This window comes from Paramormyrops kingsleyae, chromosome 4 (assembly GCF_048594095.1).
Source record: "Paramormyrops kingsleyae isolate MSU_618 chromosome 4, PKINGS_0.4, whole genome shotgun sequence".
Classification (NCBI taxonomy): Eukaryota; Metazoa; Chordata; class Actinopteri; order Osteoglossiformes; family Mormyridae; genus Paramormyrops; species Paramormyrops kingsleyae.
In genome coordinates, this window is record NC_132800.1 from 27,990,114 (window position 1) to 28,014,776 (window position 24,663).

Consider the following 24,663-nt stretch of genomic DNA (forward strand, 5'->3'; position numbering starts at 1 on the left):
AACGTTTAAACCACTGACGGATAAGTGCAGCCATTCATTCTCTGAGAACTTGATTTACTTGTAATAAAGACATTAAACGATTCATTAAACTTGACAAGGTTATTTATTGGTTTTTCGTTTCTTTTTCTTTTCACCACCCTGTGTTTTCACTCTTTTTGTGCAACTGGGATCCTCGACGATTACTTCCTCTGTGAAAATTTCTTTCTTTCTCCTTTTGGGTTCAGTTGCAGTCGTGGATGCTAAAGCAAAGAATGCAACAGAAATTTGGTACAAATCTCAGTGTAAGTTCTGCCATTTCCATCAGTTTACACCCCTTTTTAACACCCTTTTAGGTTTAAAAAAGTTCCGACATAGACATCATAGACAAAATATTGTTTTAATACAATTACAAAGCATAGATAAAGCAGCAACACAATGCATACATTTACACAGGGTTTGAGATAATGCTATCGTTTAATGTGAAGTGGTTTCAAATTCAGAAATATAAAAGGAACTTTGTAGACGCCTGCAAATGATCCCAGTAGTACAATATGGAAGAGCCATCACTTTGAGTACTTTCCGGTACCTTGGGAGGTGACGGCCTGCACGTCCTGCTCTGCACTGCATTCCCCCTGTGGGCCTGGCTGCCACACCGACAAGCAGGTCAGCCTCGCAGTGGTGTTCACCATCCCCAGCAAAGCTGGAGGCTCCGTCACCTAAGAGGGAAACAATCTCTCTCACTGGAGCTACCGTGCAGTGCTTACTGTCACACACAAGTGCTGAATGCAGAAAATGTTGTAAACCGAACATATTTATATGTGAAAGGTGTGTCTTTGGTCTAACTCAACCTCTGGTGTGAATTTTAATTGACTAGGATAGTATGATATTGTAATATGTACACCACCTTTTCAAGACTGACGTTCCATAATTTGATGAATCCATCATTTGATGCTGAGACAAGGACACAGAGATCGCCCACTGTACAACTGTCCAGTGATTTTACTCTATTAAAGAAAGCAGAAAAAAATACTTTCATTTAGGAAATAATTGGCATGAGATTCAGGAATAAATGTTTGCAAACAGTAAACCAGTGTAACACCTTTTGCCTATTTCCTCAAAATGGCACAAAGATAAATGACCACACCTGTTCTCATGGGCGACAAACTCACAGACACACTTCTGGGAATCAGTATCGAAAAGTCTCACTACTTCATCATCTCCAGCAACTGCAAGGACTGAATTCTGAGAGACAAAAACACTTTAGTTTGAAAATGAACTTCACATAAAATGTTCAATATATAATACTGCTACTACTACAAGACAGGAAAAGTAAAACAATAGAGCACTGTGTAGATAAAATCATCTTTTTAAAGAGTATATTAATAATTATAACAAAAACGCTACAGAATCTACAATCTAAGACAACTTTATCACTGCGGAAAGAGGAAACCAAAGAGATGTGGCCTTACACTCAGAAACGTAATGGATGAGATCCTCATTGGACAGGAGAAGGTGCCTATCACTGTGGCCGTCTCCAGCTTATAAATGTCTATTTTGTTATTCACAACCACGACATATTTATCTCCAGCAGGAGACCACATGACAATATGAGCACCTAAAAAAGAAAGTGCATGTTTTTAATCCTCTAAGATCAAAGGCAGAAACAAACAATTCAGTGATAATAAAACTCACAACTTACTTTGTTTAATATTTTTGATGAAGGCTGACCTCCCATCAATGAGATTCCAAGTCCTAAAGCAACAATAAAGGTCCAGGAAATGAGACGTGCCAACATTTCAGTGATTAGTGCTGAGCTAATGTTTTATTAATAATGTACAGAAAAAAGACAAAGCACTCAGATGACTGATGCCATCGATTAGAAGACAATGTAATGCAATCAGAACAATGATGGTCAGATCTGAACACAGATGGTTTGCACTGACGAAGGCCAAGTACAGAAACATCTGCACTGAATCCATGATACCAGTCATCATAATAAAAGGAATGCAAGTCAGAGTCGGGACCTGACCTTCATTATTTTGATGTGTTATTAATTTAAATTTATCAGTAAGATGTAGTGTTGCACAGGATGTGGCTTTACAGGTACTTACTGACACACCTTGAAAATATAACCCAAAGAGATTTGATAGGAACAACTCAGTGTCATTACCCACTCAAAAGCTGGGGAGATGCATCAGGGCGCAAGGCTGCTAAATCAAAGTCACCTGAGTGTTCTGTCAGTTCCCACGGACAGAGCGAGTTTTCCAGATGGATGGACAGACACAAATGACACTTGACCCCTGACAAATAAGAAAAAAAAATTGTTTTCTTCCCAGTTCCCAAAAACTTCTTCCTGAAGTTAAATCCCTGAAAGATGACAGAAACAATAGCACCGCAGACTGTGGAGTGTTCAGAAGTGGGGGGCAAACCCACCTATGAGCTTTGATGGATTTCAGACACTCCCACTTCCTGGTGCTCCACACACACAGCAATCCATCCTCTGCTCCGCTCAGAAGGTGAGAAGCGCCGTAAAACTCGAGGCATGAAATTGTACCTGTTCAAATAGTCAAACTCATTAACAAAAACCAAGTGGTGACATCATGCTCCAGTTTAGTAGCACTATGCTTAAATGAACTGATAACTAAAGTTAAGTGATGATCACTGACACTACTAAGGACAAACACCATAACCAGTGGTGTTTCTATTCCACTACTGATTGTGCTACTCAATCGTGAAATGTTATGCATACTGCACATAAACAGACAGGCTCAGGGAGCATCACTGCGACCTCCCATCTCCCGGACTGTGGGTTCGATCCCTATCCTGCCTTGGTGTGTGTAGAGTATTCATGTTCTCCACATGTTTAAATGTGTATCCACTCACATCAAACAATCTGTAAATGCTGTATTTTAGTGAGATTGCCCAAACTGCATTATTGTGTGTGCATGTCTTGTGAAAGACTGGCATCTAGTCCTCAGTGTCCACTGTCCCATATTACCTAGTGAAACAGACTGAGATACAGTTAATTTTCATCACAACCCAGTGGATAAGCGATTATGGGATACTGGTGAATGAACGTATATGGATGCACTTAATTTCATGACAATGGTATAACTCACCATTGTGATGGAGCAGGACTCCGTGTTCTTTCTTATTTTTCATGTCATAGAGCTGGATGGTTTCGTCTTTGCTGCCAGTCGCGATGTAGCGCTCGTTAGCGGCCACAGCACACAAGGAGGCTGTGTGAGCATGGTGAGTGAATTCGGCTTTCAGGGTCCATTCCTGCACACCACAAGACACACTCATGGAACTATACAGCGGTCAAGGGCTTTTATTCTTATTTTCAGTAATTCACCAAATCTATTTTGCTGGTGTAAAAATTGAAAGTTTAAATTTGTGTTTATTTGTGAGATTCCGCGCCTTCTTTTTCTACACAACAAGATAAAATCCGACGTTCGAGACGAAGTTTGTCTCCGGAAAAACCAATCCATCCAACATTCGTAAGAGTCAGTGTGTCCAGATACATAAGCACACGTATGAATTACACAGCCATGTACCTTTTCGCCTTTCTGCACCTTATAACCGAAAAGAATCTGCTCGTAACTCCCAGCCACCAGCTCCAGCACAGAATCCATGTTTTCCTCCGAAGCACATGTGACTGTTCATGGCTTCCGCTGCCGTGAGGCAGTTAAGGATACGCCTGCTTCTTAAGTTAACGGTACACTTTAGGAAATCGCATTGGATTTTTATATAATATTTGAATAAAAAAATAAAAATACTTATGAGCTATTTAAAGACAGTGTATGTGAAGGAAGTAACCTGTTTTGCAGGCGGCGCGAGGACACCATTTTGCATAACTGGGGTTGCGCTGGAAGCCATTGCGTCGTCGGCAGTTAGCAGGGAGTAGTGTGTTGTTTGTCCTTTCTTCGTAATTAATATTTTTAGATATTAAAGTAGGTGGATACATAGCAGTATGTTTAACCGGATGACAAGCCTGTGGATGGGGGATGTACGTAATTATTGTTTTATTTGTTAAAAAATGCCTTCGTTAGACGTCGTACTGTATGGCTATCGACGGCGAGTTACGCTTGTGAACAAATTACAACGATCTGTATTTTGTGATACTTCCTGGTGTCAAATCTACTAAATTTATTACTTTTACGTAACATTGGTTTTATATTCCTACCCACATTCGTTTTAACCTGTCGCATTTACTCGTTTTGGTTACTTAGTTCGTTATTAAATATGCTATATGCTAACCTGTTCTTGTGGTAAAGAATGGGAAACAATTTTATCATTTTACATTTAAATTTTACGTGTAAAATGAAATGCTGGCGGTGAGACGCGCGAGCGCTCTAGTGACCAAAAGCCCGTAGAGTCGCGCGCCAGGCCTGGCGCTACAGCTGTGACTGCACGTGCCGCAAGTGGCTATGGTGCAGACCGGGCGATTGGTCTGCAAAAGCAGGACTTATCCCGTTTGAGTAAACCTGCGTGTTATCACGTAAATAAAATGCTGTTATACATTGCAGGTCTGTATCGTAATTCTGGAATCTATGTAAAAACGAATAGACGTTCAAGGTTGGAACGTATTTATTTTAAATGTATGGTTCTATATATGTGTATAAGTTCAGATTTCATGTACAGTGTTTTTTAAGGCTTTCTCACCTGTGTTTTTCTTTCAGTTGGACCCCTACATGGATGAGAATTTCATCAAAGAAGCATTTAGTGCCATGGGCGAGACTGCTTGTGGAGTTAAAATCATAAGTCACAGAGTGACTGGGTAGGCAGCCATTTTGTTTATACATGGCATACATACTTGTCTGAGGACACACCTTGCCTGTATTTCATATTCGTTGAACATTCACTACAGTCTCTGTTTCCCTTTCAGCAAGTTTGAATAAGTCTGAAATGTCCTTCTTTGCAGAGGTTCTGCTGGTTACTGCTTTGTAGAAATGTCAGATGAAGCCAGTGTTGACCGCTGTGTTCTCAGGCTGAACGGGAAGTTAGTTCCAGGATCCAATCCGGTAAGTGTTGCTGGAAGAAGGGCCCCGACTGCCTCTTACATTTTCTCTCCTTAACTTCACTCATTAAGATGACATCACAAAGCTGTGTTTCCTTTAGTAATACTTTATGTTTAATTGTGGAGCTCCCCCTAGTGTTTAAATGTGGAGTATGCAGGCCAGCAGCCCTTATTGGCAGACAGGTTAAGCTCCAGTTTTTTCCACTTGTTAATTCACTATGTCTGAAGCTCGCCAAATAAACTCTGTTATGAACTTACTACCGAGCTGGAAGGCCTGTACTGAGAGGCAGAGGTATGTAACTAAAAAAAATGCTTCCACACTCTGATTGTATCTCATACTAATGCCCACATTGACGTATCAGTGTCCATCTGACGTTCATGAGGGTCTGAGGTACCTTTTTTTCTATTGTGCTTTTTTTTAGCCCAGAAAGTTTAAGTTAAACTATGCGACATATGGCAAAAGACCAGAGGCGGGGTAAGTCCTTGTTCTTTCTCCTCGTTTGGACCCAGAAAGGGTGGGAAGGGAGGGGAACAAAACTAACTGGCTGTATTCAGCTTTGTGTATTTTACAGTATGACTTCAGCTAACACATTAATTGTGAGCATTTTTATTATTTTTTTACCTTTTTACATCTTTGATACAGAGTTCTTGGGTATATGTAGCAATTTGAGGTCTTGGTCCCTGCCCTGTGCTTTCCAATTGTGCTGCTGGTGACTTTACATAAAGAGCAGATTATGACCATGGCTGACCTTGCCACACGCACGCCTGAGGGAGTTCTTCCTCTTGGCTCTGCAGGCCAGAGTATTCTGTTTTTGTCGGCGACCTTACTCCCGAGGTGGATGACTTCCAGCTCCATCAGTTCTTCATGAAGAAGTACTCCACGTGCAAAGCGGGCAAAGTGGTCACCGATCAGTATGGAAACTCAAGGTAAAATGGCAAAGTAGCGTCGTGCAAATTACCAGTAGGGGCTCTAATCCACTTTGATGTTTTTCTGAAGTACGCTGCGATGGTGAGAGCCCAGATTCAGGCTGAAGATTGTCTCCCCTGGGATGTACATAGTTTTTGTTCTATAACTTGATTTTGTTTTTCAGATTGACAGTTTTGTCAAGTCTTGTTTTAAATGGCTCACTCTTTGAATTCTCCCGAAGTGTATGGTCTTGGTCTTGAACGTTTGCAGAATTCAGATGTCCAGCCGCCTTCGGTCTGGCGTGACCCGAGTGTCACCTGTACCCTGGGTGGCTTTCACTGGAAGCCCTCTTTACACGTTGGCCTATCACAGCGCTCCTTGCAGCTTTTTGCCTCGTCTATCGTAGCATTTATATGGAGGAAGACTTACAGTGGTAATGTGGTTTGCTTTTGTTCCAGCTAAAACTATTGTTTTCCCCATATAGGATAAGCAAGAGCTACACACAATTGAAGTGATGCCACTTCATATTAAAAGTAAAACAACATTTTTCAGTTCTTCCATAAATATCTAATATTTTTTGTAAGTTTTTCTAGTTTGCATGATACCGCGCCTGTAGTGCTGGGGGGGAGGCTGACTGCTGCCAGGGCTGTGTTCACACAGAGGCTACGGCTTCGTCAAGTTCGGCGATGAAAACGAGCAAAGGAAGGCTCTGGAGGAGTGCCAGAACGCCAGCGGCCTGGGGGGCAAGCCCATCCGCATCAGCATCGCCGTCAACAAGGGGTGAGTCTCCAGGGAGGGGCCTGCAGCCCATTGCCGGGACAGGGCTGCACTCTGCTAGCGGCTAACGAGCTGCAGTGTTTAATGAGGGCAGCAGGTGACTCATCACCCGCACTGAGTCGTTTGAAACCTTTGCCGCTGTAAACGGCACTTCATGCTTGAGCAGTATCACCGATGCAGTTGGCAGGGAGGGTCATTTGCGGTGGTCGTTAGGGAGTGAGGAATCGGGTGCACCTGGGAAGTCACATGACTGTCACATGACTGTCACCTAACGAATGAAAGCTCTCCTGTGGTGGGTGTGGCCCCACGCCAGCCAGTCACAGCTGTAAGAAGGCCCCCACCTGCCCTAAAATTTCCCTTGATTATTTGCTGCAGTAAGCTGAGGATTTGCTCAGTATCCTTTGTTTTGGATTTAGGAAAAGTGAATAATTGGTAAGTATAATCTGGTGTTCAGCTGATGACGCAATGGCCCCCAGTCAGAAGGCTTCCTGCTTCTAAATATGTACTTTTCTCTTGGTTTGATTGGCACCTTCCAGTGTTCTGTCGTTGGGAGTTTGATTTAATCTGGGTTCTAATAGCATTTGTAAGGCTATATTTTAACTTTTTTAATTGGTTTGTTTGAATTGGTTAACTGAAACCTTAAATACATAATCCTCATATTCTCATGTATTTTTTTTTTCAGCAACAAGATGAATAATTATCAGCAAAATTACAACTACAACAATTACAACTACAACAATTATGGCAATTACAATGGCTATCAGCAATCATACTACCAGCAGCCCTACCAGAGCTACTACCCGCAGTGGGGCTATGAACAGTACAGCAGTTACAACTACGGCTACGGGCCTTACGGGGCACCCCCCCCGGGCCCTGGCATGATGCCCCCCCCCCCCCCCATGGGCATGCCTCCCATGCCACCGATGCACACAGACACCCTCACACCTGCAGAGGTAGGGGCTGCGTTCTCCTTCATTCAGCTGTGTTTTTGCGCTCTCTCTCTGCTCATCTCAGCTGAGCCTTGCTTGTTGTTCTGTAACTGTGGTCATGGTATGTGGCTTTGTTAGCACAGGAAAACATCTGGGGTGTGTATCACAAAGTGGGATTTCTTGCTTAGCCGGATAACTTGACGGATTTAAGGTTGTCTGGGCTGAACGTAATTAAGAGTCTGGTAAATATAAAGGGCACTGTGCTTTGCTCTTAATGGTTTGGGGCTGTTTGGACCACTTGAGAATGATGGATCTCCATCCTTTCAGCACACTGAAGGGTCTGCAGAGGATGCTGACGAAGCTGTTGAAGGTAAATCCTTATCCTGTGTGTCTTTATTCCCTTTCTGGGGGTGGCTGTGTCCAGTGACATTTGTAGGGCTGCCTGCTGTGCTAGTTGATATTTTTCTTTTGTAGCTACTGTTCACTGTAGCTTTCATAAAAACCCGAGTGTGTAACTCCAGTCCCCAGGAAGCTGAATACTTTTCACAGGAGCCTTTCGGTTAGTGCCTGGTTTACACCAGAGATTGTGAGTGAGTTGTTTAGAGAGGGTTTCAGTACATCAGTCTCCAAAAAACAAGTTCTTTTTTTTTTTTTTGCTTAGCACAACTAATCTATAAAAAATTAGGCCTTAACAATAAAAACATTACAATTAAATTAAAAGGGAATTTGGCTGTACAGACGGTTGTTTAATTTGTGGTTTGGGTGTGATTCCATGGGATTAGCCAGTGTTGGGGAAGTTTAAATGATGGTGGGTGGCTGTGGTCCCCTCCCCTCGTGGGACATGCCCCGGCCATGCTTGGTGCTGATGTTCGCCTTCCCTTTCAGACCCCAACCCCCAGGTGGATGTGGACACTCTCAACAGGCAGTACATGGAGCGCAGTGAGGAGCTGTACGACTCGCTCATGAACTGTCACTGGCAGCCACTGGACAGCGTCACCTCCGACATCCCGGCCCTGACCAGCTCCTGAAGGCCCTCCCATCCAGTCTGCATGTGTGTGTGTGTGTGCGTGCGCGTTGGGTTGCCTCTGGGGCTCAACAGCCATTAAAAATACCCCCCCCCCCCCTTACTGATTTTTATATGTAATTATTTGGAACTTTCAATGGGTGGTGGTGTACTCCGGAGGTGTATATGATGTCACACATTGAGGACTGTCCGTCCTGCTGTTTCTCCCAGCGGCGTCGTTTACCCTCTCTCGTGCGCAGGGACTCTCTGCCTGTGAGCGGGGAGCTTGGTCTGACGTGGCTTGGACCGCTGCATCTGCCTTTCTGCTTCGACTGGTGAATGGAAGGATGGATGGATGGATGGATGAATTCTCCATTTGGCTGTGAATTAGGGTGTTGCTGATGGTGGTGGGTGGGGGGGGTCTGAGCGCTGGAGTGTAGCGGCTGTTGCGTAAGCCTTCTGAAGTGGCCACCTGTGCAGCCGTGGGTGGAGCGCTGCCCTCCTCCGCCTGTGCAGCCCTGGGTGGAGGCACATCACTCATCACTGCCTGCCATAACTTTTATATATTATATATAAATGTGGTGTAAATTGAACAATTTGGTGTGTTGTGTGTGTATATATCTATTTTTCCCCCCCTTTGAATTACTGTTTGCCATTATTAAAGACAGAAAATAGTTACTCTGGAAGATCAGCTGTTGTGTTCAGATTTTCTAATGAGGGTGGGGTATTTCGTGGTACTTCCTCCTGTCTAAGGTCTTAAATAGAAGAATATAAATTGGCACAGTCCCTTTCTTTGCAGGAACTCCAGTCGAGTGTCTCTATGTTTGTAAACAAAGTAAAACATCTTAACCATATTTTAGGTGGAAACGCCTCTTATCCTGGTTAAGATATTTCATAGAAAAATTTTGTTTTCAGTAGTTGGGAGAACTTCCACTTTGCGTTTAAAGTTTATTTCCTTATAAAACTGTCAAACGTTTCATGTATTTTTGTATTAAAAATCATCGTTATTTTTAACTACCCTTTGGCCAGAAAGCCGCACGATGATTGGGGATCTGATATTCAGACAAACACTCTAAACCTATACAGAAGAGCTTTACGGGATGAAGGGGTGTTTGTTTCCATGTGCAGCAAACACCGACCACGTATTGCGCTCGCCAGTTCAGTTCAACTGTCTACGGAAAAAGGCGGCAAGGTTACACATCCGTTATTTAGCTTGAAATATTTTCTGTGAAGCTCACTGGTTGAAATTCTGTACGTATTCTCCTGTTGCAGTAATAATAAATAAACTTGGCATACTGAAGATTATAATGGAGTAATGTTTTGATTCTCCGACTGGTGAATTAAGCCTTTACATAGAGGCATTCCCCTTTGATAATGCATTTTTGTGCATGTGGGTGCAGACAGCTCGTGGCAGGCTAAAGGCCACGTGACTGATTGCAGGTAGGGTGTCTTAGCCCGCCGATTCACACACAGCCGCCGATAGTTTAATAAGAGCTCACTGTGCAAAGTTTGTCCTGATATTTTCAATATTTTTGAAGAGGTTTTGTTTTGTAGTTCAATCTCAAATGTCGATATACAGCTTATCCATTATGTTGAAATAGGACAGTGAATACATTTAGGTCGAAAGAAAAATCTACTTTCCCAACCACTAGGTGGCGCCGTAAGACTACATCTTTAATCTCCAAAAAGTCCGGCAATAGATAAAGACATGAATATGACGTAAAGATATAAGATATTTATAGAGCAACACAGTTAAGTACCGGTGACGCTTCTTTGATCAATATATTTTATTTCTAAGAACGAATCAGATTCTTATATATATAAAAAGAAAACTTTTTCAAAGCATTAATGAAAATCTTAAAAAGCGACCATTTTCAGCCTGCTAACATTATTTCCCTCATGACCTGAATGATAATGGAAATGCAGCCTCCGTTTACGTATTAGCCTAAATTAAAGCAAGAAGGATTCGCTCATGTATTCACATTTTTCCGCGGAGGCCAGTCAAAGATAAGTCCGTTTTTCGTCGGATGATGGCGCCAGAGAACTAATTATTTCCTTATTGCGGGCGGGCCCTGGTCTGTGTGTTTGCGTGTGTGTGTAAAGGCGTGCTAGAAAATAAACCATATGTAACCTTTAGTTATTTTCTTCGTGTAACTAAGTTGTCTTGGACTATTTCAAGACAGAGGCTTTATTCTAAGAATGTACAAAGATTTTATTTGATGTGGCATAAAACATGAAAATTAAAAATGCCGGTTGAGTTTTGCTTTGTTTTTATTTCAATTCACGCAAATATTTAGTATATATCATGTCATGTATATGTTATGCATAGGCTTTACAGTATATGTAAGTTGTCGGTTAATCGGCCTATAAGTGGGAATTTATTACACGAGTATTCATTATTTATTCATTTTATTTATGGTATACATTACATTTACAGTTTAGGATAGATATTCCAGAATTCCTGTACTACATAGGCTTACATTATCTTCCTACCTAACAGCAACTTAATGTTTCCTAGACTATAACTGTGCCCAGTCTGAAGTGTCCATTCTGAAATCACATTTGTAGATCACATGTAATCTACTTCAGCATGCATTTGCTTGGATGCAGACTTAAGTGGATTTTCTAAAATGTTGTGTAGACTGCCTCTGAACAACCTGATGTCTTTTGAATATATATTTGGATATATGAGAATACACAACAGGCCTACTTAATAGCTTAGTGTACTGACTCAAATTTCAACGAATTATAACAGGCCTACATAATACGCATTATACGGTGTGCACTGCTTCGTGCGCGTTCGTTATAGTTATTACCAAAAACGTTGCCGTTTCTATTCGGCATTTACGAACACCCGCGACTTAGTGGTCGTCCTTTAAGGCTCTCCTTGCTCATTTGATAGGCTAACGAATGTGCTAAATATCTGGAACTGCGCTACGTTGTTTAAACTTGTGATATTAAAATATGTAATGTGATACAAGTTGTATAGAGTTTCTTAAGAGTACGTTGATAAGTGAACCAGCTATTTCACGCTTCATTTGACAGCGTAAGCGCCGCCCCAGGAGCGCCGTGTTACCCTTATTTTCAGAACTTTTAACCTTTTAAATTAGGCAACTGTATACAGAAGTGGATACAGCTATGGAATATTTTACGAAATAATAAGTTCGGTGTATGTTCTTTGGTTTCCGATTTCCGAACAGGTAAATTGGTCAAGTCAAACCGCATAGGTATTTAAATTTTCACACTGCAGTCTGTGCTATATGCCTTTGCAACAGGCCAAAAACACATATCCTCACATTTATTTATTTCAGTAGAAATAATATTCGATACGGATTTATTTCAGAATAAAATCGCGAGAAGAAGAATAAAAGGGAACCATTAACAGGCTGTTTACGGAGACTAAAATTTAATCTACGGAAAGGTTGGGGTTATTTTGTCATTAGTTGTACCTGTAGAGTATCAGTCAAGGTTTGAGGTTTCAACTTTCACAGCGGTTAAATTTTGTTATTCAATAAAGTACATTTCTTTGGCATATTGAATACGAGTACGAAGAATATATATATTTATATAATATGCAGGGTAATTGTTAACGTCCTTTTTAGGGTAGTTTGAAGTTACAGAGCCGGCGAGGTGCGCATGCGCCGCACGGTGGCGCCCTGTTTTATGGCCAGGTGAGATGATCCTGTTCAGGTAAAAGCAGAATTTCACTTTGAGATCAGAGGTTCAGTGAGATAACACCGTGCATGATCCAACATACAGAGTACGAAGAAAACAATGTCAATAATGGGCAAAATGGGGGATTGGCAGGTAGGTGCCCTTTAATAGTACATTTTATACTTGTCTATCATGTGTCAAATATCGTCACGGTCATTTAAATAGAAAACCAAACGAAACATAAAACGCTGCCGTCAACTTTTCATTAGCAAGAACGAGTACCATCAGACAGCAATAATGGGCCTTGTAGTGTGTTTTGTAAGGCTGAAGCAATGTAACATTTTAATGTATTTTTGTAGCACGGAAAAGGGCGTTAAATCTGAGATTAAATGATTGGCTTCCAACCACAAGGGTAAAGACATATTTCAAGGAAAACACAGGATATCTTTGGTGCTGAATTTTATATTGAATATTAAATTGTAGGGTCTGAAATGTGTTTTTCCTGTACGAGCTGCACTGTCACTAAAGTTTCTACTCTCACAATACGCATCTTTCGTGAAAATAAAGGAGACGTGTTTTGGAAATGTGCGCCCTTATCAGCCCAATATGGCTGTTAATAAAACAGGCCTTCGTAGTGATTATGTCAGGCCTACAGGACAGTCACTAAATAAATCCTGCCTTAGACTGTTCACAGTATGTCCTGAAGACAGTAACCCCCCCCCCCCCCCCCCGAAATATATTTAATTTATATTTCATTTAATGACGTGTAGGCGCTTCAATATTATTCAATTCACTTTTAAAAAAAATTCGATTATAGGCCTTGGCTTAACAATCATACTCACATACAATATAGCGCTGGTACCCTTTTCTGAAGTTTAACATTGTAATGCCAGGCTGATTTATCCATGCGGCCGTATTCTGACACATTTTCTTTCCGTAAAACACTAATTACAGAAATCTATATTTCAAATCAAAAGTAAACAGGGTCGTTCGCTTAAAATGTAAGCATTCGAAAGTGTACTAAAGATTTCTGTTTACTTCTATTTGTACCCTATTGAGTATCATTTCTGTTTATGATAATCTTTTAAAGTGCATTTTTTCATAAATACCAAAAATAGTGCGTGTTTTCTAGTGGCATATATGTCTATAAAGAAATTGAAGACGAGGCACCAAGTTAAAAAAAAATACGAGAACCCAAAAGAGAAATCCAATATTTCAGCTTGTATCTCACCGTCATATTTTGTGATCCTTGTGAGAGATGGTACGAGTCTTGACCTTTCATTAATGGCAGCGGATTTGGAGTCCGCCCCCCCCCCCCGCAACCCCACCAAAATGGAGATTAAAGCCAACGCCTAGGAGAGCTTTACCTGTTTTCCCCCGACAAAGCGGTCTTTAGCTGTCGCCAGGGACCGAAGCTGAAACTGTCTGCTGCGACTCCGCATTGACATTAAAATAATGTGTTTTTTTGTTGTGATAATTATTTTCTTTTTAAATGCAAACTAGTTTGCTCAACTATAGCCCCTTACCTGCAATGACTGTTTACCGTTTGCATAACACTAGTAGGGCTAGTTTTAAACGCCCCGGCCTCAATAGGACTAAAACAACAAACTGTTGTCATTTTAACATGAGAGGGACAATCATGTAGCTTACCAAAGCTTCAGTGAATCAATGTGACCACATCTATATGCTATATTTTTACAATATATACATGCCGAAAAGAATTTTTATTTCAGGCGAATGTATCAGATATGTTGCCTGAATCCGAGCCTAAATTTAAAGGGGCCATTGGATTTAAATTGTCGCTAAACAAATTATACATATATTTTAAAATCCATTACAATGTGTAGACCTTTTAAAATCACTTCGCCAATTGACAGATAGATACGCTTAAGTTTTAAATGTACGTCTAAACCTGCCAGTGACATGCATTTCAATATTGGCATATCACGATGACCCAATCGGAATTAAAATATCATAAGGGGAATAAATGTATTCTCTGAAAGGCGGGCATTCTGCTTGGAAAACGTCTCGGTTTACCTGTCCACGCAACGCCTGAGAGTCGGCAATCAGACTGCTGCCTATATGCTAATGAGCAAATCAGAAACATATTACCGCGCGAGGAACAAGCCTTTACTTTCGCCATTAGAGGGAGATGTCAGAACGCAGACAGAATAGCAGCAAAATACTGTAAGACACAGAAAACAATTCGCAGTGTGAAAAAAGACAGCAGCGTTTTCAACACATACAAAACCGAAAATGCTTTGGAAATTAATGGATAATATTAAGTACGAAGACTGTGAGGTAAGCGGCTTTTTCATCGTCCAACATAATTTCATTAAAAATTAAATAATAAAAAAGCAGTAAAAATGCACTAAAAACAAAATTAATATGTATGGGAACTAAAGAAACTTAAAGTAAATGAATTAATTAGTGTAATGTATTTTTGGTTAGAATTTTATTTTAATATAGTCTTAGAAAAACTGTAACCACATAAAGTACGATGCTTTTAGTACTGATGATGATGACAATAATGATAATAACAACAATAATAATGACAATAATATGAGAATGTATAAAGGTTGAACATAGTTAATTGAATATACCAGACGTTATATTCTGTTTACCCGCTACAGGTCCACAGGTACGCGTGTACTGCGTAATTTATAGTAAATTATATTTAAAAAGAAAATGCTTGAATGCATTAACGCTGTTTAGATCATAACTTTAAAATAGGCACACTTTAAACAACGTTTCCAAATATTGTGAATCAGTTACAGGAGAGTGGTGTGTTTTCTAGTTTACGAAATAAAATGTCAAGAGATTGTCAAAAATGCACTGTACCGACGCTCAACAAATTAAAAAAATATGCTCAATTTAAATTTAAATAGTTGGAACTACGATATGATTTGCACCTTGTTTCATTGAAACATTCATATTATGGGAAGTACTGATCTTTTTACTCTGTAGGTGTCCGGGCGGTTTGGTTTGTTACTTATTTTGGCAGTTGTCTAGAAGTCGCGTATCCAGTCAAACGGGTTCAGACTGCAGGGCCACGCCAGGATCGAGACCAGACGTTGGAGAGTTTAGATTCGCTCTCGATCGGTGTCTTTTTCTTATTTAACTATCGAAGTTTTGGTCCATGGACATTGGTACGCTTTTCTAAACTGACAGTGGATTGTTCGGTGTTGAATTTATTATCTGATGAAAAGCTAATTATAAATGGGGCACGGAGTGAGCGGACTGCTTATGCTACTCTGCTCGCTGTCAGCACGAATTTTGGACGTTTTTCATCTTCGCCTCAAACACTCGACTTGGCCGTTGCGTTAGACGGCTCAGCCATGGATCAGTCGAACGGAACAACTAAAACAAACACGGAACGCGGAACATCGGGAGCTGATATGAAAAACAAGGCAACTGGTCGCCCGAAAAGCCGCGTTCAGTGCAATAAAAATGGGCCAGTCCAGAGCAACTTAGGAATCACCGAATTTTCAAACGAAACCGAGGTACAGAGGGGTTTCTTTCTCTTTTTCGTTTTATTTCTCCTTTAATTCAGTCTTCTCACTTTGGCTTGCCCTCCAACCTTTTAAAATGTTCCCCCTTCTTTCTGATTCGTCAGACGCAGGAGAATGTGCCCCCTTTTTGTCTCCCTCTCTCTCCTTCACTCCCTCTCTCTCTCTTTCCCTCTCCATCTCTGATTAGATACACTGATTCTCCGTTCAATGGACGTCATTTAGTGCAGACTCTGCCTTGAGTTGCTTCCTCGCTTCACGCTCGATTTCCGACCATTCTTCTCTTATTAAGTATTCGTGTTATATTAATAGTCATGAATATCTGCTATTAGGAGTCCGAGGGAAGAAGCTGATCTCGGCTAATATGAGCCGGAGCCAGGCTGCTCAGTTATAGAGCGAGAAGACAGAAGGAGGATATGAAACATTCTAAATAATAATCTACGAGACATAACACTGCATTTTAAAATCAAATGAAGGGCAACGGGAATTTAACCAAATTCTGATGGATTACTGCGCTTCGGCGGTGCACATATGAACATCGACACTGTGAACTGCCAGTAGTGTGTTGCTGGGCTTATTTAAATTGCGTTTACTTTTTGTTATTTTATCGGCTTTTATTTGTTTCTTTTTATCCCTAAAATTCTGCTGTCAGAATTTTTCGAATCGTTTCGCAGATGTTAGTACACAGTTTTTCCGCGATGGTAAGTATTGCTGACAGAGGATGCAAATGAGTAAAACTTTGTATTTAAGCACAGATTGCAAGCATTTTATTAAGTCTGCTGGAGGCGTTTCTTGTATTATTACAATTTGCCAACAGCAATCGGTCAGCGGAAGCGTGACACACGCTCGAAAATCCTTAATACTTTGTATCATACACACAGTGAAACAGTTATGCATAATTGCTGCCTGATCATTTACCTGAAACCCCGTCGACTGCGTTGTAATTATTATTATTTTATTTTCTTACTGATGTTTGTATCAGGCCTACACGTGTATGCGTCTTGTTTTGGCTACTTTATGGATTTTAATTAATAGTGATGATTTTTCTTGCCATGAAATAGCGCTGCTAAAATGCGGATAAAATTGCGTCACTTGAATTTTTAACGGGTCGTTGCAAATATGATTGTAAAGTGGGACATATTCTTCTTTTCTTTTTCATAGGATCGTCACGACGGTAGCAATGGGACGGCCAGATTATCTCAGCTGGGGAGCGTGGCTCAGTCTCCGTACGCCAGCGCTCCGCCGCTCTCCCACACTCCCAACTCCGACTTCCAGCCCCCGTACTTCCCTCCACCTTACCAGCCCATCTACCCGCAGTCTCAGGACCCTTACTCGCACGTCAACGACCCCTACTCCCTCAACTCTCTGCACAGCCAGCCGCAGCCGCAGCACCCCGGCTGGCCGGGACAAAGGCAGAGCCAGGAGAGCAGTTTGCTGCATCAGCATCGCGGCTTGCCGCCTCAGCTATGTCGGGACTACCGGAGAGAAGTCCTTCTGCCGTCGGGACACGGAATCGATTCTGGACTGACAGATTCTATCTCTATCCATGGAATACCTCATCCCCTAGAAGATGTTCAGGTAAGACAATTTAAATTCATTTAACGACATGTTGCATTTCAAAGCACTGCAACCTGCTGCCAAAACCGGTATAATACATTTTATTCTCCCACATGATCACCATCCTGGTCATTTTTTTTTTTGCCCGCACTTTGCAATCTGATAAGATGAAGAACAAGGTATCACTTTACAAATTTGCAATATTATACAAAATATACAATATTTTTTTAAATATTGACAATAGTAATCGTCAAAAATCAGCATCCCCTCGTCGTGAAATAAAATAGATAAATTTGCACAAATCAATACAATTACTGTATTTTCATTATGAACGAACTCTATAGTGTATTTTATCTCTTATTAGTGTCATGCTTCCTGTTTTACTATCTAATTTTTGACCAGCGATAATCGAAACAGATTAGTAGTAAATCTGCAAATAGTCGCATATTGTGTCACAAAAATTTGAAGGTTACTTAATTAATTGGCGGCCTTAATTCATGTTATGCCGAGGATGCCTCAAAGATATATTACGCTACGTGAACCTTATTGTACATAACGTACGTCGAATTAGCTTAACGTTCAAATGCTAATAGGAAAGAATTCAATATAATAAAAAAATAAATTCCCAATAAACATTTACATTCAGTCGGTTGCAACTCAAGTAAGTGAGAAATGCAATATTGACGTGCCTCTTTTATGAAGGAAATAGTCTTTCCGTTGATTGAGCTCATTTGTCATGCAACTTGAACAATCTCGAATTTCAGGCGCGATGTGCTCGATTTGTAATCACAGTTAGACATTATGTAAACAGTAATTCATTCTTGGTGTAGCAGTGCACCTCGGCTTTTACTATTTCAAAGTTACTTCGTTAAGTCATTGGTGTTGCAATCCCGTAAACAGTTTATATACTTTTATCCTCATCCACTAATGCTAACTGCTCTCTCGCGCTCTCCCACTGCCCTTTAAACACAGCACCTGTGAAAGCAGCTCGTTATGCTATATAAAGCCTTTGTAAATTAAAATTTCGATTATTTTTCAGCACGTCGAAGAGCAAGGCATAAATATTCAAGACCAGACTGTCATTAAGAAAGGTAAGCGATATTTTTTAAATATAGGTTTTACGCTGTGGGGTAAACAATTCAGGCGTATTAGACAAGATTGCCTTCGCTTTTGAGTTAATTGTTTCTGATTAGGATATATACATATATGCTCTTAAGAGATTTAAAACATGTACATTTGTTAACGTTCAGCAGAGTGTATTTGGAAAAGCACGTCGCTCTGTCGAGGCTTGTTCTCTGTTATGTTATCGTTTCAGAACCCTGATATTTAAAAAAAAACAGCTGCTAATGATGTGTGATTTCAGTTGGGGGCTGCAAACAGTTTAGTAGAAATTATTTGCAGCTTCACAAATTTTTAAAATGCTGCGGGACAATTCTCAGTTATTTGATGACCATTTCCTACTACAATTTCGGTAAACGCCACTTTGAGCGTGTGCAGTGCTGCATATTATGCCTACGTGAGCCGCAATGAATTGGAGTTCGGTAGTTTTTTTCATCTGCTGTAAATACGCAGCTTATAAGAGTTTTTCTAAAGTCAAATGAGATACGTGGGGGACAAATCTTAAGAGATACTCTTTGCACATCAACATGATAATTGGCTCTTATATTAGTAATCTCAAGAGTTCGTTTAACTCCTATTGTCTCTATTAGCCTCCCCTGAGCTATTAACGTCACAAGTCATCTGTCCAAAATTGCCAATTCTTTTGTTTCCTGAAGACAGCGGTATCCTAAACAAAACGTCATCAAATAACCGTATTTATATGTATTAAATTGTAAAAATCCAGTGTGCAACAACTAGTCTGAATGGCGGAAAAAATACATGAAAAATACACATATAACAACTCCATTATGTGTGTGAAATTTTGAAATATTTCACAAAAATGTATTTACTTAACAAATTGCGTTACACTATACATAATTTAGTTCATTTTACATGACATCGTTATTACGTTTCAGTCAATCTGACGTGTTTCCTAGGCTTGGCACACTGCTTGAAAGATTTAGCTTCTATTATAAAGTCAGCAGGTTACAAATTATTGTGTTTATGTTGTAGAGCAGAGTAATATAACTGATATTAAATCGAAATGCGTTTATCGTTATGCGTTTATCGGGCGGTAGTGCTGAGATACTGCACTGTGATTACGTGTTGGATTATATGTGGTTTTTTTTTAAGAATGCTACTAATTAAATGGAGACTGGGTGGAAATGAGCAAACGACAGTTACACTTTTCAGTTACCTTTAATCTTTATTCTGTTCCATGACAATATTACTAGTAAACCACTTTCCAGAAAATAGCAGAAGATGGACTTGTACGAGCGCCATTCTTTCGGATTCTTTGAACGGGCGTGGATATCGAGCGCATTTCTGACATGTTTTTTCGTTGTAGGTCCGGTTTCGCTCTCTAAAAACACAGGCAGCACCATCTCCACCATCCCCATGAGTAAGGATGGGCTCTTCGGCGGCGTGATAAACCCCAACGAAGTGTTCTGTTCTGTTCCGGGTCGCCTGTCTCTGCTCAGCTCAACATCAAAATACAAGGTCACGGTGGCGGAAGTGCAGAGACGCCTCTCTCCGCCCGAGTGCCTGAATGCCTCTCTGCTGGGAGGAGTGCTGAGGAGGTGGGCTCTTCGTGTTGCTTGGTTTGGGTTCATCCATGTGTACACTAACTATCACAATAAAGGCAAGACCATTTAACTCGACCGAGATTTTCAATAACAGATAACAATGTACTTGCCTTACATGTTACTGACTCTATATCTGAGAAAACTTAGGTGGTTAAAATTGGCTGAGATAAACTGAATATAAACAAACGTGATATTTAAGAATCAGAAAAGGATATCGAATCTAAAAATGTAGGTTAATAAAATGAACAATGCTGTCCGCCTTTGTGTTGGCTTCGCCTTGGGCTATTTTTCTCTGCAAACCTTCGACATGGTTAAAATATTGAAACATTACAAACTGTCAATGAATCGGAATCATATAAATTAATCTGAATAATACAAAATTGTTACAAAGATGTTGCTACACTTAAACATCGTAGACAGTACTGTGGTTGGAGTTATTTTAAGGAGTGCATGCATTCGTTTTATGCCGTATGGAAATGACTGATTCCTAAAACAGTTCCCCCAAATATTTCATGTTTTATATAAACAGATGTAGATGCATTGACTATTTAACTATTGATGTGCGGTCATTAGGATTTCTTGTCTGTTGCTTTGTATGGATGAGGACCTGAGCATCTTTTCTTCTGGTTTTAATATAGGGCTAAATCTAAAAACGGTGGAAGGTCCTTAAGAGAAAAACTGGACAAAATTGGGTTAAACCTACCAGCAGGCAGACGCAAGGCCGCAAACGTTACGCTGCTGACGTCACTAGTGGAGGGTAAGTTACGTGTGCGCGACTGGAATTTTGTTGTTCACGGAAATTACGGAAAGGTCTTTTTAAGAATCAGTCAAAACTTTCCTTATTTCATTTCACACCTACAGTGCAATCGATAATACATTAAAGGCATATGTCACAATAATGTTAGATTATGGTCAATACAAAGCGGCTATGGAAAATGTTTCTTTTGTTTTCTGCTAAAGCCACATAGGCCCATATCAGAGCGTAAGCACGGTCGGGCCGAGGTTACATTCTGCTAGGTGAGGAACATACGTTTTTATCACACCGCCATCCAGAATATATTTTCTGAAAGGAAATTGATTTTTTTAAAAATATATCCCCATGTAACTGTAATCAATGGCAAAAATGTTATTGTATTTTATGTTGATAACACAGTACAACAAACAGGGCTGTTCATTTCAAAAGTAGACAGATCTTCCAGTTACACAAATGTAAATATATTGTATAACGTATGTGACTGTAGCATATGGTAAGCGTTTATCGTGCAGCGGCAGAGGAAACCCATTGTGCTGGCAAATTGAACGTTGCTGTTTCGTGCAGTGGCATTTGGTGGGTTGTGCGTCGAGGTGAAACCCTCGAATGGTTCATTGGTTCCTGTTAATCATTGCAGTTGAGGGCTTGAATGCTGTATTCCTTTTTTGCTTCATTGAAATTAAGTGTATTATATGTTAATAAGCCTGATGAAATGTATGATTGGGTTGCGATAGGGGAGTGGGGGTCGGTATACAAAGGCAATCAATTATCTGTTGAGGGACAGTGCCGTTTCCAGGTAGATATTACCGTGTAACGTCCGCTCCTTTTTGTACATACCGGTGTACTGAGCTTCGGTTTGAAATCCTAAATGACTCATGCCTTCAAAAGGCCTCGAATGTTGTGTGTCAGGAAGTGCCGCAGTCAAAACCCAACTGGTCCAGGAAATTAGAACCGAAGATAGGAAGGACAAAAGGCGAAATGTCTCAGTTGAATGACTCCAGTAAGGCTATAAGAAGACTAATGTCTTCCCACTTGAAATTAAATTTCGATTGCGGATCATAGAACCTTTTCAGTATTAATGGTTAGTATATAAACGTATTGACCCAGCAATTCAGTGTCTTTTGATTTAACATGGCATAACGCTGTACACTGTAAAAATTCACATATCCATTACCTGTTCATCTCTATGCACGGTATATTGTCTTTAAATCCGAATAAGGTATTAAAGCAATATAGAACAGTTAGCCTACGCTGTTTTTAAGAGATCGGTGTTTCTATAGGCGTTCTGTCAGTATGTTTGTAATACACACAGTAATATAGAGATTAATTGCAGACTTCTAATAATGTGCACCGAAACATTGTTTCTCCCTCTTTAGGCGAAGCAGTTCATCTTGCTAGAGATTTTGGTTATGTCTGCGAAACGGAGTTCCCAGCCAAGGCAGTAGCCGAATATGTAAACCGTCAGCATTCTGACCCAAATGAACAAGTCCAAAGAAAAAACATGCTACTAGCGACAAAGTAAGTTAATCTGTTATTACAATGTCCAATTCAATAATGTTCCCGGCTACAGTGACACATTAAGCGTAGCATAAACATGTTTGTCACATGATTATGTCGTAGGTAATTTAAAAAGTTTGACTACTGAATCTGCAGTTACAAGCCTAAAAGTGTCACGCACTTTTTCTGCTGCTGTTGTATTCATTAGTGTCTTAAATTGAAGACTAAACTGCGCCATGTATCCCCAAAACTTTCAAGAATGAGTTGCGTATTTTGCCATGTCATTATGCTGAAATTGCGTAGACGCTCACGCTGACATAAATTCGCTGTGTTTCTTCTAGACAAATCTGCAAAGAATTCACAGACCTGCTTTCCCAGGACCGTACTCCCTTGGGGAATTCCCGACCACAGCCTATTCTTGAGCCAGGGATTCAGAGCTGTTTGAGCCACTTCAGCCTAATTTCGCATGGATTCGGTACCCCGGCAATGTGCGCAGCCCTCACGGCGTTACAGAACTATCTGACGGAAGCCGTAAAAGCCATGGACAAGATGTACCTCAACAATAACAACCACAATGACAACGGCACCAAAAGTGGAGATAAAGAGGAGAAGCACAGGAAGTGAGTCACCTCGCACAAGTAGTCCATTATAAATATTTAGCGATACAAATGATCAAGAAATCGTACAGACCACCCCCGGATCCTACGATTTTACATCAGTTTCATCACATTTCAACTGTGGAATCATGGGAAGTCAGGCACCCCTCCAATTAAATTAAATAATCACACGGAAAAAGAGATGGAGCTGCTTGAAAATAAATAAATAAGTGAATAATAGGAGCCCCCGTCACTTCGAGGACTTTTGCTGTCCCTCCCCCCTCTTTATGAGCTGCGACGGACAGATGAATTTCAGCAACCCTCATATATCACAAGTTACGATTGTAGCCATATGAAGAGAAAGTAAAAGGATGCATTTTTATCAGTATTGTGAAAAATAAACTTGAAAAAAAAAACACAGTTCCATGTCATGACTTCAGTGATAGACTTCCACGCCAAGGTAAAGCGACCAACTTGAATTTTGAATTCTAACACGATTCACGGTTATATAAGGGAATCAGTGTTCATGTATGTATATATTTATTTAAGTGTAATTTAATGGGAATTGTAAATATGGTGCGTCTGTTGAAGCTTTTTTATTTATCTGGTTCCTCCTGTTTTAGTGGGTTTTATTCGATTAGTTTTTCATGTGGTTTCATGGTTGTTAGCAAACACGTTTCTTATTTTCCTCTGGGATCTTTTCATTCAGCCCTCCTGTAGCATGTTGAGGCGACAAGGAAGCACCTGAACAAACTCCTAGAAATAAACTTTCGTTTTCCTGTACTTCATTATTCGATTTTAAAACGAATACAGCAAAACCGACAAGATAACGAGAGACGAACTGTTTTGTGTTCGGGTTTTCGTTTGACAGGAAAATGTGTTATGTGCCAAGCGGATTATAATTTACCCTTTGCTCTTTCCTTGAAGCATCATTACAGCAATAAATGGATATTGTCTTTTGATTTTTTTAAACGTTTGAAAGAGTTGAACATTTTTGAGGCCACGTGACACCCTGTAGGCCCGTGTCCAGTGTCTGGATTGGAGGCGGCTTTCCGTGTAGCTGTGTTGTATTGAGCTGTGCTGACAGCTTCTCATTCTTGTCTATGTATTATAGTCCTTTGTTGCCCAGAAAATAAATATTTGATACGCTTTATGTCGATGGTTATACACATATATTGTTTTTATTCCGTGGTTGGTGTACACGAGCGTATTTTCGTTCATGACAGTATTTTTATTTAGCACTGTTAGTGTAATTCAGTTTAACTCTCCCTAGACGGTTTCTATTTGCAATATGCAGCCGCGGTTTCCCTCATGTGTAATAATAATAATGGTAATCTCAATACCAGCTAAAACTTTCAACTCCGGGAGTTCAGAGAACTGTATCGTAAAAGGAAATAACATATTGCATCATCCCTGACGCCACATCGGTCTGAAATACTTTTCTATTAAATGGTCATTTTATTGACCCATGTGTGTTTGCGAGATCTATAGATTTCTATTTCTTACGACCAAACGAATATTATTTTCGGTGATATCCTAAAATGTTGCACTGTTTGTTACTGGATTGTATATGTAGAAATAAAATAATAATAATAATAATAATAATAATAAATACTATATAAATAGACCAATGTAGCACTAATTTATTTGCGTATAATTAGTAAACGAAGTATTTGTTTTATGAGCTTTAAAAAAGGTAAATACAATTTAAGCAGTCAGCGGTGATGAATTTAAACAAACATTACACATAGGTAGTTCTGACCATAGAATTCCAGTGATAGCGAATTAAAAAGGCTGCTC

General features: G+C 40.2%; 3 protein-coding genes across 8 annotated transcripts; 2 read left to right on the forward strand and 1 right to left on the reverse strand.

The window, feature by feature from the left end:
• Positions 1 to 84: 84 nt before the first annotated feature.
• Positions 85 to 4,910, reverse strand: pak1ip1 (PAK1 interacting protein 1). Of its 3 annotated transcripts, none has more exons than XM_023826316.2 (11): positions 4,812 to 4,910; positions 4,645 to 4,669; positions 3,099 to 3,261; positions 2,413 to 2,533; positions 2,205 to 2,279; positions 1,679 to 1,731; positions 1,449 to 1,594; positions 1,124 to 1,221; positions 884 to 983; positions 566 to 695; positions 85 to 239 (listed from the first exon to the last, which is right to left on the reverse strand). In XM_023826316.2, exons 1-11 carry the CDS (start codon positions 4,838 to 4,840, stop codon positions 100 to 102), a joined length of 1,080 nt encoding a protein of 359 aa, XP_023682084.1. In that variant the 5' UTR covers positions 4,841 to 4,910; the 3' UTR covers positions 85 to 99. The 3 variants fall into 3 exon arrangements, with proteins under 3 accessions (XP_023682084.1, XP_023682082.1, XP_023682081.1); XM_023826314.2 differs by having other exon boundaries at positions 4,796 to 4,910; XM_023826313.2 differs by lacking the exons at positions 4,645 to 4,669; positions 4,812 to 4,910 and adding an exon at positions 3,537 to 3,686.
• Positions 3,810 to 9,923, forward strand: trnau1apb (tRNA selenocysteine 1 associated protein 1b). Its single transcript, XM_023826317.2, has 9 exons — positions 3,810 to 3,988; positions 4,662 to 4,759; positions 4,904 to 5,003; positions 5,422 to 5,474; positions 5,795 to 5,926; positions 6,567 to 6,686; positions 7,366 to 7,636; positions 7,940 to 7,982; positions 8,498 to 9,923. The coding sequence occupies exons 1-9, from the start codon at positions 3,953 to 3,955 to the stop codon at positions 8,638 to 8,640; spliced, it is 996 nt and encodes a 331-aa protein (XP_023682085.1). The 5' UTR covers positions 3,810 to 3,952; the 3' UTR covers positions 8,641 to 9,923.
• Positions 9,924 to 12,276: 2,353 nt separating this feature from the next.
• LOC111851416 (transcription factor AP-2-alpha-like) lies at positions 12,277 to 24,016 on the forward strand. 4 transcript variants are annotated; one of them, XM_023826344.2, is made up of 7 exons: positions 12,277 to 12,422; positions 16,940 to 17,356; positions 18,375 to 18,426; positions 19,782 to 20,013; positions 20,658 to 20,776; positions 22,147 to 22,288; positions 22,609 to 24,016. In XM_023826344.2, the coding sequence occupies exons 1-7, from the start codon at positions 12,390 to 12,392 to the stop codon at positions 22,889 to 22,891; spliced, it is 1,278 nt and encodes a 425-aa protein (XP_023682112.1). In that variant the 5' UTR covers positions 12,277 to 12,389; the 3' UTR covers positions 22,892 to 24,016. The 4 variants fall into 4 exon arrangements, with proteins under 4 accessions (XP_023682112.1, XP_023682111.1, XP_023682110.1 ...); XM_023826343.2 differs by lacking the exon at positions 12,277 to 12,422 and adding an exon at positions 14,396 to 14,570; XM_023826342.2 differs by lacking the exon at positions 12,277 to 12,422 and adding an exon at positions 15,306 to 15,772.
• Positions 24,017 to 24,663: the final 647 nt, after the last annotated feature.

Coding starts and splice junctions, on each gene's coding strand:
- pak1ip1 (XM_023826313.2), bottom strand. CDS start 3,614: ATGGATTCTGTGCTGGAGCTGGTGGCTGGGAGTTACGAGCAGATTCTT. Junction 3,262..3,536: donor AGGTGCAGAAAGGCGAAAAG/GTACATGGCTGT, acceptor TGTGGTGTGCAG/GAATGGACCCTGAAAGCCGA. Junction 1,732..2,204: donor GGAACTGACAGAACACTCAG/GTGACTTTGATT, acceptor TTGTTGCTTTAG/GACTTGGAATCTCATTGATG.
- trnau1apb (XM_023826317.2), top strand. CDS start 3,953: ATGTTTAACCGGATGACAAGCCTGTGGATGGGGGAT. Junction 5,927..6,566: donor GATCAGTATGGAAACTCAAG/GTAAAATGGCAA, acceptor GTGTTCACACAG/AGGCTACGGCTTCGTCAAGT. Junction 7,983..8,497: donor TGCTGACGAAGCTGTTGAAG/GTAAATCCTTAT, acceptor CTTCCCTTTCAG/ACCCCAACCCCCAGGTGGAT.
- LOC111851416 (XM_023826342.2), top strand. CDS start 15,608: ATGGATCAGTCGAACGGAACAACTAAAACAAACACGGAACGCGGAACA. Junction 15,773..16,939: donor AATTTTCAAACGAAACCGAG/GTACAGAGGGGT, acceptor TCTTTTTCATAG/GATCGTCACGACGGTAGCAA. Junction 17,357..18,374: donor ATCCCCTAGAAGATGTTCAG/GTAAGACAATTT, acceptor ATTATTTTTCAG/CACGTCGAAGAGCAAGGCAT.